General features: G+C 51.0%; 5 protein-coding genes across 5 annotated transcripts; 4 read left to right on the top strand and 1 right to left on the bottom strand.

Annotated features, from left to right (window-relative positions):
* Positions 1 to 628: 628 nt before the first annotated feature.
* VTN00DRAFT_5674 (uncharacterized protein) lies at positions 629 to 1,004 on the bottom strand (the record flags this gene model as incomplete). Its single annotated transcript, XM_069432230.1, has 2 exons — positions 629 to 842; positions 934 to 1,004. 2 exons carry the CDS (start codon positions 1,002 to 1,004, stop codon positions 629 to 631), a joined length of 285 nt encoding a protein of 94 aa, XP_069288111.1.
* An 8-nt stretch (positions 1,005 to 1,012) lies between these two features.
* Positions 1,013 to 2,561, top strand: VTN00DRAFT_5673 (uncharacterized protein; the record flags this gene model as incomplete). Its single annotated transcript, XM_069432229.1, has 4 exons — positions 1,013 to 1,098; positions 1,237 to 1,535; positions 1,889 to 1,988; positions 2,105 to 2,561. The coding sequence occupies 4 exons, from the start codon at positions 1,013 to 1,015 to the stop codon at positions 2,559 to 2,561; spliced, it is 942 nt and encodes a 313-aa protein (XP_069288110.1).
* Positions 2,562 to 4,470: 1,909 nt separating this feature from the next.
* On the top strand, positions 4,471 to 5,654 carry VTN00DRAFT_5672 (uncharacterized protein; the record flags this gene model as incomplete). The annotated part of the gene is made up of 5 exons (XM_069432228.1): positions 4,471 to 4,596; positions 4,654 to 4,679; positions 4,747 to 4,854; positions 4,909 to 5,470; positions 5,529 to 5,654. The coding sequence occupies 5 exons, from the start codon at positions 4,471 to 4,473 to the stop codon at positions 5,652 to 5,654; spliced, it is 948 nt and encodes a 315-aa protein (XP_069288109.1).
* Positions 5,655 to 5,764: 110 nt separating this feature from the next.
* On the top strand, positions 5,765 to 7,477 carry VTN00DRAFT_5671 (uncharacterized protein; the record flags this gene model as incomplete). The annotated part of the gene is made up of 3 exons (XM_069432227.1): positions 5,765 to 5,857; positions 5,924 to 6,055; positions 6,113 to 7,477. The coding sequence occupies 3 exons, from the start codon at positions 5,765 to 5,767 to the stop codon at positions 7,475 to 7,477; spliced, it is 1,590 nt and encodes a 529-aa protein (XP_069288108.1).
* A 1,510-nt stretch (positions 7,478 to 8,987) lies between these two features.
* VTN00DRAFT_5670 (uncharacterized protein) lies at positions 8,988 to 10,228 on the top strand (the record flags this gene model as incomplete). Its single annotated transcript, XM_069432226.1, has 3 exons — positions 8,988 to 9,210; positions 9,286 to 9,313; positions 9,379 to 10,228. The coding sequence occupies 3 exons, from the start codon at positions 8,988 to 8,990 to the stop codon at positions 10,226 to 10,228; spliced, it is 1,101 nt and encodes a 366-aa protein (XP_069288107.1).
* Between the last annotated feature and the right edge of the window lie 2,034 nt (positions 10,229 to 12,262).

The raw sequence follows: 12,262 nt of genomic DNA, 5'->3' as shown, positions 1-12,262 counted from the left end.
CTTGGTGCTTAGGTGATATTCTGGTAGGAGCGGTAGTTTAGTAGTAGTTCAGCATTGGTGGAGCTGACAGGTCCCAGTCGAAAGCTCGCCCTCTTTTACTCTAGACAGGAGATGCCGCTATCCAAATGAAGTCATAAGCGTCCAAGAGATGAGATATGAGCTGGGACGGTGTTGTCCTCAGGTGCGGCTGAGGAGCGCTTAGAAGGGATGCTTGACTGGGCCAGCCCGGCGCCAACGCCGCCGGCCGCTGCTGCAAGCCACCGCCCAACGCCGTGCGGGTATGGCGTTAAAACTCAACGGAGTGTCGCTTTGCGGACATGTTGGCGAACCGTCCCATCCTCCTATGGCTGTATTCCAAATCAGCAGGTTTCCAAATATGGCGCATGAAACAAATGCTTCACCGCTGGGGTGGTGCCTCGGTTCTCTGCTTCGCCTCGTGGCACCCTGGTCGCTTTGCTGCATGTTGCAGCAATGGTTCTTCAACTACCAGGGCGTGACAGGGGTCAACCTGTCCACTGCTGAGCTTCTTGGACATTGCCATTATTCCCCAGATTGGTATTGTTCTTGAGGTGGTTATGTCATCATTATATTATTGTTTGCCAATGCGGTCCGCACAGCGCCTAGCTAATCACTGCCGATATGAAGGTATCAGCGCATTTCCAGATTGAGCAACTATCCCAACGGTGCCAGTGGAACCATTCCGGATGATCTCGGTCCTAAACTGTTTGGATTGTTCATACGGCCCGTTCACTGAAGTAGCGTGCCCATAGCGCGCCGTCAGAAGTGATGCCTGAATCCTGATGTCGCCTGAAGCTGCTGACGGACCGCCAAGTCCTAGCAATCTACTTGTTGTTACTAATAATCAACCGTCAAGGGGTTATCACCCGTGACTCGCTTAACATCGCTCTAGTGCTTACCTGGGCAGGTACTTACGAGTCATCGATGGCCATGCCCACGTTCCTCAGCCGCAAGGCAGACTGAGAGGAGTCGATGTCCGTTGGCATACAGCAAAATGGAGCACTACCAGAGAACAATTTTCTCGCACAGCGCCGAGCACAAGGCCCACCGGCTCACAGTAGACGCGGTCACTGCTGTTCGGTAACTGGCAGACAGATCGAGCGCGGGACCAGACGACCATCTTGGGCACGGATGCAATTTGACTACCGAAGTCCGACGAGTCGAGCGGGCCTCGGACGCTATCCGAGGTATACCGAAGGTTATCTTACTTTTCCCCAGGGCTAAGACTTTGACGGGTGCGCCATTCCTGCCGCGCACACCTACGCGATTGGGCAATGGCGGCGGGACACGCGCAGTAGCCTCCACCGCGGGGGGAACCGATCAATATGAACGCGCAGTCAGGAAATCGGCACCGCGTCGACGGCGCTCGCCGCGCCCCCCTGGGCGGAATGTACCGAACAGGCAACTGCTGGTCTTGGCAGCCAGGGCAGTCGCTGATTTCGAGAGAGTCGAGACGATTCTGAGAGGCAGCTTGTTCGGTGGAGCCGCATGGGACAGGATGGACATGACTCGTACCGGTCCCTGACATCATCTGTCGTGCGTGCAAGATGTTCATCTCTGTGCCGTTCGAGAAGCAAGGGCTCCCTCGCACATGGCCTTCCCAGTCCCATGCTGCTGGTCCAGGGGGAAAACCAGCGCAACCGTAGCGTAGGAATCGTTTCAACGTAGCGTGCACGATGAGTCTGGAATCTCTGGCTGATAAATAAGCACCTTATTGCGGCGGCGACTGGCCGCCGCAGCCTGCGATGATGATCTCCCGTTGACCGATCAACCATATCCCTTGCAAATGGTCACAAGACGAATCAACCGTTCCGAGGAGAATTGTAACTGACAAATGCTGCCGCGTACATGCATGTTCTGCTGACTCTAGGTTGGGTCTGTGGACCAGGATCCATGGATGTTGGCAGGGGCCTACACTACGTGCACACCACTCGGTACCTACGTATCATGATCCCACACGCAATTACGAAGTACGGCGTAGCGGAACTGTATAAACTGGCTCGAAGAGAAGGTCGCGCCGAACTACCAATCTTTTGCACTATCATCGTCCACCGCCGTTAAAGTGACTTTGTCGTCCAGCGATCAGACCTTGGGCTGGCGGGGGACCGTCAAGATACCGCATCCAGCGTAGCGCGCGGCGAAGGATTCGAATCCCTGTCGAGCACGTGACGAGATCGCAGGTCCTCTCCGGCCCGCAGGCCAATCAGGATGCGGCGCGTGGAGGGCGCGTTGGATCCATGCGGCCACGCCTTTTCCTCCCCGCGGACCCGCGGAATGGAGACCGCTCGATCAGCGCCCCGAGCTATCCACCGAACGGTCGTTCTACGTACCCCGAATTGTGCGCTATGCCACCCCATGCCCGTCCTGACTGGACTGGGCAGAAGAGAGTCAAAAAGAAGGTTATACTGACGCTGGACGGTATCTGCGTCGGCGTCGACGGCAAGCAGGAAGCTAGACGGGTTGCATACAGACTAATCGCCGGCGTCTTTGGGTCAAGCCTTGCCAAGCTCCATGTCTGTGTGCTCTCCCGGACGAAGAAATAGGCAACGTCGGCGCCATCCCGCAAATGACTTCATGAAACGCGCCAAAAATCATCTGCTTCTTCTCCGTACGGAGAATACTCCGGAGCAAGCCCTCTGCGCTCAGGGGCACGGCGCTCATAGCCATCAAGGCGCTGAACGCATGCTCCAGTTTAGCAGCCACTAATTAGCACCAGGACCCGCAGGGCTGGGTATTGTTCGCTGCTGCGACTAAACTACTGTGGCGGGGTTGTACCCTTGTCCCCTTGTCCACCACTCTCCATGGAGTCATGGAGTCATCGGGGACGGTGGGCCAAGCACCTGACGGGCGACGAAGAAACTGTCTTTTTTTTTCGCCTTGGATCCGCGGAAGCCGAGAGATGTGCCGCAATAGTATTATTATCTCTCCCTGTGAGCGGAAATTGCGTCGAGACGAAGAGATCTTGGAATCGTCTCTTGTAGTTATAGACTTGACGGGGTTTTCCAGAGAAGATGTGGGTAGACATCGCAGCGAGCACGGCTAACATGTCAGCAAGGAAAGCCATCCCAGCCTGGACGTATAACCCGAACCCCTGGGAGTGCAGCAGCACGTTGGAGCGTTGGATGGCGCGGCTATGCAGTCTGCGACGAACGAAAAACTGCAGCTGTGCCTGATTTAGCTACACCAGCGGCGAGAGGGCCACTAGATCTGCTCGACTAGGATCCGGCGCAACCCTATCTCCGGGACGACTCGACTAACCCACCTGGACATCTCTTGCGAGCCTCTCTCTCTCTCCGCCTCAGCGGCTTAGCCCGACCTGCACCTTGTCCCGCCGGGGCCCTACAGCCCTCGTCGGCTTCCCCTGAGACCCTGCACTCGATCCGCGGCCAACGAGATGCGCAGTGGAAAGCTATTTCCGGATATCGTCTTTTCTGGCTCGTGCAGGCGACGCTCCGCTCGGTTCTAGAGCCCACCCGACCACTCGAATGGCGGAGCAGGACCAACATGCTTACAACAAACCAACATCGCCGTCAGGCGACCATCGCTCTGGGACGCTCTCCTGCGCCATACCCTTCACACTAGGTTGACGATCTGCTCTGTTTCTCCCGCGCGACGGTTCTCCCGAGGGTTCATTTCACTGGAGAGAGTATGAAGTGAGCCGGGATTCGCCTGGCATGTTCCCAAGGTCCCGGGGCCCTTCACTCCCTAGATCGCACTATTCTTCAGAGTATACATCTTCGGTACAGGCACGGAGTCCAGCTTGACCTCTTTCTGCACGACTCAGCCGCACCGGTCAACTCTTGATTCATTTTAGAATGCCAATCCAGCCCCGCCCCCCACCCTCAACTTAGCAGTAATCCCATGCAGCGTCTCTCGTGCTGGTGCTTGTCAGAAGCTCATCTTGGCTCCCTCTCCCCAACGTCAGGAAGATTTAATGCCTTACCGGACCTTCTGCATACGAATCGTCGCGAAAAGATTCCTAGCCCGCAGCCACTTCCGCAGCCATTTTGTTTCAACCGGGTCCGGGATTCGACCTCAACTATAAGTCCCATTCTCTTCACCCCCCGGATTAGTATATCTGTCATCACCAGACCTTCTCCAAGAAGCTCATCCGTGCATATGCTTCGTCGAGTTTCAGATACTTAGTCTCGTTCTTCGCACATCAAATATTCTCCTACCTCCACCGGTGAGGCGTTTGTGCAAGACTCCCATAGGACATATATCACCGGGTCCGTTCAAGGCATGGCCAAGGAGCCAACTCAACAAAGGAAGTCAACGGAAGATACCTCGTCGGCACTACAACGAAACCCGTCTGCACCCCTTCACCATACTCGACGATCGTCCAATACGAATACTGAAGCCCGACTTTCTCCAAGGCAGCAACGAGCTTTCAATACGTCGACCACCTCGTCGGTCCAGGTTGGTGCGTCTGGCAGTGATCAGAACGCAAACATGCGCCGAACAAGCTCGGTGTCGGATATCCCCATTCCTATAACCTATACTCCCACTACCCACCGGATCAGCAAAGCAAAAAAGGGGAAACGAGTACACGCTTGCGAATTCCCGGGCTGCAATAAGGTCTGTTCTCTTAGTTTCTTTCTCATCCAATCAAGCGTCATTGACCAAAAAGTTTAGGTCTTCACCAGGGCGGAACATAGAAGGTATGTTTGCGTTCTCCGCCTTACGCCTTGAGTTGGGAATCACCCCTCTAATCAGAGGTTATCGTAGGCGTCATGAGTTGAATCACAACCCCGAAGCTTCATTTCCGTGCACCTATGAAGGATGCCGGAAAGCATTCCATCGCCCTGACCTGCTTGCACGTCACATGGAGAGACAGTAGGTGTAGTTCTTTGCAATGGCTTCCGGTCTTTGATTGACGACGGTATGTAGCGAGCTAGATGCGCAGACGGACGAAAATGCCGCTCAACGTTGTTGGAGACAAACTTCGGTAACCTCGGATCCTCCCAATGTGGTAACCCCCGTTGCGGTCGATGCGAACACTGGATCGTTTCCAGCAACAAGCGCGCAGTCCAGTTCGATGTCCATCAACTCGATAGTGGCGACCCCCGGAGTACATCCAGACCTTGCGGGCGATTACTCTTTACCATGGAACGGAACGGAGATGCCGCTGCATCCCAGGACCCATATGTTTCCTGGTTACATTCGCGATTCTACTGATGACAGTCCGCTCTATTCCTCTCCAGAAACCTGCGCATCGCCATCGTCAGACGTCCCATCTTTCCAACTTCCTACCTATCCAACTCCAAGACCATCCGTTTCATCCGCGCCGGCCTCGGTGATGGAGCAGTATCCCAAGAACGCCTTCAATACGGACTTGACTGGTTCGCCGCTTCAGATACACTCTACCACACGAGATTGGGATCCACTCGAGGCTAACGTGCCTGCTCCAAATGTGATTCCCATCTCTCTGGATGGAGACGTCCTTCAGTCTGTAGGTGAACCTTCCCGCGGGTATCAGCCCTTGGGAATTGGGACTAACGCTCAGCAAGACTCTCCAGTGCCAATACCCCTCTCCAACCTGGATGGGGATGAGTGGTTTTCCTTACGACGAGAACTTAATTCCGCCCCCGGAGTCATTTCAGGGAACGACGGGATGGAAATCGTGGACACCGTGAAATGGCAGGATTGTTTCGAATGCTATTGGCAGCACTTTCACCCCTTGTTTCCGATTGTCCACCGCCCGACCTTCTTTGCGACCAAGCCCAGCCCCTTGACGGCCGGCGCTATGGTTGCGATAGGCTCTCAGTACGACACCAGGCAGAATGCGAAGGAATATTCCCTGGCGCTGCTTGAAGCGTGCCAGAAGTTACTATCCAAGGTCGGTTGTTAGTGCAGTAATCCGTTCCTTCAGAATTCGTGGAAGCTGAACTCCTTGAATCTGCAGAGAATCCCAATAACCAGTCGTTCTCGAGTGACCGATATCCAGACCGTCTTCCTACTGGAGCTTTTGTCTAAGTTTCGATCTCGCAGGGCCGATGTTCAGATCTCCCACCGCTTCCGGAGCTTATACGGCAGCGTATGTCGGCCACTCGTCAGAATCATACGACTGCGAACTGACTGACACCTTTCTCAGTTCACGCATGACCGTCACTGGGTTTCGCAGAACCCTCTTGCCGTTTTTAATACCTTACCACCGAATCCGAGTCGTGAAGCGTTGAATAAAGCATACAGGTTCTGGGTGGAGCATGAGGCGAGGAGACGTGTATTGCAGGCTGCGTTCATTCTTGACACTCAACAATCTGCATTGTTTGGCCAGCAACCGGTTATGTTGCAGCAGGCTTTCGGAGACGCAAAGACTCGGAAATTTCCCCAGAGAACGATAGATTTACCGTTCCCTTGCGACTCGCAATTGTGGGAGACCTGGCGGCTGGAAGATTGGTACAGACTCGCCAGAAATTTCAAGCCTTGCTCTTTATCGTCCGTTGCTGCGACCCTCGGTACACCTGGCGGACTTGATACGGGGTCTCTTGACAGCTTTCGAACCACGCTTCTTCTCGCCTATAACATTTCTAGTCAAGCGCAGCACCGGGGCTTGGAGGGTTCACTCGGGCGGTTTGCGCAGGTTCTTGAAAGTATGCTGGATGTTGCGGATGGCCCGTCCATTCTTCGACCTTCGACTTCGTTCTCGCCATATTCATGCGCGCTATTCACCTACCACGCTCTCCTGGCGGCTCGACATACTCCAGTGCAGGCTCTGCTGACCGTCAGTGGAGAGTCATGGCTTTTCAACAGAAAACTGCCCCGAGAAGAAGAGTTTCGGAGGGCGAAACGCGTATTGCGGGAGTGGGCGTCAGATACGGAAAATGCGAGGAAGGCCGTCTGGCATGCCGTACGGGTGTTGGGGTACGCGGTTTCCGGGGAACTAGATCCAGTGGTGCAATTTGCAGGTCAGGACCAACCGCATGTTAACGTCGAAACTGGCCTCAGTGGTAGAGGTACCGGATATGGGCATGATACATCGGGGTCACAGCCAGTTCCTACGACTGCCAGCCTGGATGGCATTTTTCCAGGGACGCAGGGAGCAACAGCAACAACAACATCATCATCACCCATCCCGCCAAGTCCTCTGATCATGCTCCACTCAAATTGGGCCCTCTACACCTCAGCACTGATCTGCTGGGCGTACGGATTCGATATTTCTGTCCCTGATGAGGCGTCCGTCTCCGACAATTCACACCAACAACAAAACTGGCCATTCATAACAACGTCTGACTCGGCACGCTCGTACGTCTCTGCGATGATCTCGTTAGCTCCAACGACGTGGGAACAGCTCTCGCACGCGACGATCCCCGCAACCGTTCGGTGCGATACGCGGCCGCTGCTGGAGTTTGTTCGGACAAGAAGACTTCAGGAAGGTCGGATGGGAGGACTATTGAATGAGGGGGAAAGGGTCCTGGCACGTCTTGCGGAAAGAAAGAGGGGGATGTGGGATTTTTAGCTAGCCAGTCAATCGGCAAGGGATATCTAGCCTGGCTCTGGCTCTGGCTCTGCGCTGCTACTACTTTACTGCCCTGTTGTATTTTATGGAGTGGATGAAGTCCTTTTTATTCTTGCATCTTTTTTTGCATATATCCCCGGTGTTGTGTTATGTCATTTACATACATACATACATACATACATACATACAGCAAGCGACTGGATTTGTTGCTTTTTCTTTTTGTTTGTCTGCCAGCCAGGTGTGGTTGTCTGTTATTCATCATTTCTTTTTGTCTTGAGTTTTCGTTTTGATTTTTTTTAACGAATTGCATGTATACCCCATACCCCTCACTTTTTGCATTGCATTGCATTATATTGCATTACATTGTATCACACTACTCTGCGCACTTGCATTGTTGTAAATATAAATACACTGTATACATATACAGACGTCAAAGAATATGGGATAGACAAGAGGAGTGACATATGATATATATATATATATATATATATATATATGGATGCTTTTTTTTGGGGATCTTACACCGTACTGCACTCTACTCTGCTGTACATATATGCAAAGCGCAACTTGGAAGATCATTTTGGTTTTTGGGAAGTTGTCTGTGGTCTTCATTTTTCTTTTGCCTTCTTTTATCAAACTCCTAAAGGGCAGAAAAAAAAACGCAGAATGCAGAGTCAACTGCAATACCTACATGTCTTGGAAAAGTCCATTATTAAACACTAACAATTAGGCTACGCAGCAGAGTCCGTCTTCTGTGCAGGCATGAAATTGTGAAGGCACCAAATAGATTGGTATTGAAAGGCTCGCTGATTCCTTTTCTCCAGAAATCTGCCAGGCTTATTATATACATCTACCTAATCTACTGGGCTGCCAGCCATGCTGGCATGGAATGGTCCCTGAGGTCCCTGATGTCGCCGGAGCAGGCAAACAAAGTGACAAAACACAGAACTCTAATCGAGTATTACACAGCGTGCGTTAGCATCGCCCATGATAGGGATCTGAATAAAATTCTCAACATGTATGACATAGAACAGACCAGTTGCATCAGCCACACACATATCCCGCATAGCCACTGGTGGCTGGTACGGAATCCGATCACATGTACTCTACATACACGGCAGCCATGGCACAGTGTCTATATTACTATCTTCATCTCTTTAATATCCGACACAGATTACAAGATAGATCACCACCAGAGTTGTAGCTGCTATAGGCCCAAGAACAGCAGTAGGCCAGTAGCCGCTGGATTACTTGGCTCACTCTGAACAGACCCAATGTTGCTCCACGCACCTATATTATCCCTCTTAGCATTATCCCATATGGCCAATGCTAAAAAGTGCATTATGTATCTGACAGGGTGAGTCATGATCCATTCAGACCTGAGTTTTTTATTTTTTACTCTCCTTTCATTATTTATCGAATACCTACAAATTCCAAATTCAATAGACAACATAATGTCATTCCCGAGCCTTCACTCGTGTCCGATGTAACACACGTCGCTCTCGCCTTCATGCGTTCCTCGATATTCAATGCCCCTGATGTTATGTCTGAATGGCCTCTTTTCACGACAGTCGAGGCCGTACGGCCCCGGTTTGCGAACGGCACTGCCATCATGGTAGCGATTGGGGGGTGGGGTGATACCCAAGGCTTCTCTGAGGCAGCGGCGATGGAGAGCGGCCGGAAGTTGTTTGCTCGGAATGTGAAGGCGATGGTTGAGCGTACTGGGGCAGATGGTAAGGTTTAAAAGAAAAAAGCTCAGATTTTTTTTTTCTGTTTCTGGGTCGATTGCTAATTGACTGTCCCTTCAGGTGTTGATATAGATTGGGAGTATCCCGGGTAGGTAAAAACGTTTTACACATAAAAACCGGCAGTAACTAATAGCCAACTATGTTAATAAACAGTGGAAATGGCGAGGATTACAAACAAATCCCAAACGCTGCGAAAGCCTGGGAGATCGAAGCCTACCCCAAACTGCTCTCGGAGATCCGGTCTGCACTCGGCCCTGACAAATTGATCTCGGCCGCTGTCCCAGGTCTCCCACGGGACATGATTGCCTTCACCGAAGACACGATTCCGGAAATCATTCCATCAGTGGACTTCTTCAACATCATGACATACGATCTGATGAACAGGAGGGATAACGTCACGAAACACCACACTGGCATACGGCTCTCGTTGGACGCGATCAATCGGTATCTGGAGAACGGACTCCCGCCCGAAAAAGCCAATCTCGGGTTCGCATTCTACGTGAAATGGTTCAGAACAGACCCCCAGGGGGGATGTGATCGGAGCCCAATCGGATGCAAAACGGTCCGGATGGAAGATCCGTCGACGGGCGCTGACCTTGGGCATGCGGGCGCTTTTTCCTGGCATGATCCAGTTCCCTCGGAGCTGTCAACATCTTTTGAGAAGGCCTTGTCTGAAGGAAAATACGATAGTGAGGGAGGCGGTCACTACTTCTGGGACCCGGAGGAGAATATCTTTTGGAGTTGGGATACGCCGGAGGCTATTCGGAGGAAGTTCCCGGCTATCATGGCGACAAAGGATCTGGGCGGGGTGTTTGCGTGGGGATTGGGCGAGGATGCTCCTGGTTGGACTCATCTGAAGGCGCTGACGGCTGGCATGAGGGGGTATTCACAGATGGATGGGGATGAGGAGGTAGGGTCTGATACGTCGACTCCGACGAAGCAGGTTGGAGGGAAAGGTGCATCTTCACAGCCTTCAGGTACGCGGAGAAAAGAGGAATTATGAGACTATCTATGCTTCTAGTCTTGAAGAGGGTTATCGAGATGATTGTAAGTCTCTTTTTATAGGTCCTATCCATGTGAGAACCTCATGAGGTGTACATGTACATAGCAACTTCATCAATTTTATGCAAAGAAGGATAGAGTCTCAGTCACTACCCATGTGGGACAAGCGCAATGGGGTTGCCCGTATTTGCTGGGCAGCCTATAGATACCATCTCACACGTATATACTTCCCTCAGGTAGCTCGTGGAACAAGATAAAACCTCTTGTTACTTTCTAGAACGCGGCACTATCGAAAGCTCTTCATGAAATGAGCCCAAAAAAAAAGGTAAGTAGATTCGAGTAATACAAGTATGCCGCATTTTTCACGGTGCCTTGCTACTCTAGGCCCTATGTATGTACATACCGACTCTTCGCATGTGCATGCCTTGAAAACAACTGACCAACTCCCGCCTCGATGAAACGCTCGGCTTCCTAGACCTAGATAAGGCATTTATCGTGTAACTGCTCGGTTCAATTTCTACTGTAACTTCCTTTGGCTGTAGAAGAAGAAGAACGTTCGTTCTCCTTCCCAGTTCCATTTCCCCTTCTTTTCTTCTAAGAGGATGGATTTCCTTCACGACTTCTTATCCCTGTTGTGTCTGTAAATTTTCTTCTTCCATCTCACTCCCTCCAACTTCACTCGTACATTTTTCCTTGTCATCAAGATTTTTCTTTTTTCCTGATATGGAGTTCAGAGTTTCTAAAATGAACCCTGACAGTCAAAACAAGTATTTATATGTGAAGTGTTGTCTAAAGTTGACAATATTAAATATAGAAGAGCACCGGGGACGCATTAGCAGTAGGGGAAGATGGAGGCGAGGCCATAGCCGAGAGGAGCTCAGGACAAGAATATGGGAGCAGGCGGGACTGGAGACAGGAGATGTATTTTCGGGTGAAATTACCTAGGTAGGTACCTAGTAGGGGACTTGGACTTGGAACCAGTTGCTTGTTGAGGTTTGTCAAGGCGATGTCAAGCAGCACCTACCTTCTAAATACCTCTTATATCTCTATTTTGACAGCGAAAAAAAGAGAGAAGGGTAAAATGGGATTTGGATCCATTATCACAAAGAGTACGAATTATAGATTCTGGTTCTGGTTCTGGCTCCGGTGGAGCAAAAGACTGGATTTGATTTGGATTCATTCGTTCGTACGGACGACATCCATAGGCTCGCTCTCTCTCTCTCTCGTCGGTCCGGGCGGGCCGCGCGCGCCCATTATATGGTTCCGATGGGAGGGTTCCGTTGATTTGAGTCGGGTATCTCTCATGCCAAGACTTATACCTTAGGTATGTACTTGTAATTGGTAGAGATATCAGAAGATTGAAACAATTGAGACTTTCTGCAACAATGCAATAGTGGTGGTGTAAGCATGTAGGTAGGTAAGATCTCTAGTGTCTGCGGTCCAGAGTGATCTACTGTTAGTATGTAAATTACAATCTTTGTATATAGTACATGTGCGCACCGGTTTTACTGTAGAGTTATCACAGACCGTCAGACGACCTACCTATCTTCTCAGTTTCCTGTTCATGCATAAGCTGTGAAGTCGCTAGCTGATCCAGTTATGGTAAGTACAGACATAGGTTAGCTAAGTACATACAAGTTGAAATACCTTCCCTTCGAGGATCGCTTGCAAGAATCAGGTACTTATATATGCTATGTAGAAAATAACGTAATCAATCACCGAGCGAAACACCCACCAACGCCATTATTATTAGATATCTAATTATCTCACTACACCACCCCTAAATTGAAGCTATTTACATGTAAAATAATTGCCTATTTACTAGGGCAGCTGACCCTAGTATGACCTTGAATATTGCAGTTGCTGCACCGCGGTGGTGCACGTCTTCTAGGCTGCATATCAGCTTGGTCAGCTGCCTCTGCCTGCAATTCTGCAGCTTGCTGAGCAAGCTGCTGGCCTTCTTCAGCAGTTAAAATCCCCCCGGTAGCAATATAGGATCTAGCTGTCTCTTGCTTGCGTTTTTGACGTTGATTTG

Source organism: Thermoascus crustaceus (assembly GCF_041956765.1).
Source record: "Thermoascus crustaceus strain CBS 181.67 unplaced genomic scaffold VTN00scaffold_3, whole genome shotgun sequence".
In the NCBI taxonomy this organism is placed as follows: domain Eukaryota; kingdom Fungi; phylum Ascomycota; class Eurotiomycetes; order Eurotiales; family Thermoascaceae; genus Thermoascus; species Thermoascus crustaceus.
The sequence above is the reverse complement of the archived record's forward strand: the minus strand, read 5'-3'. Positions and strand labels throughout refer to the sequence as shown.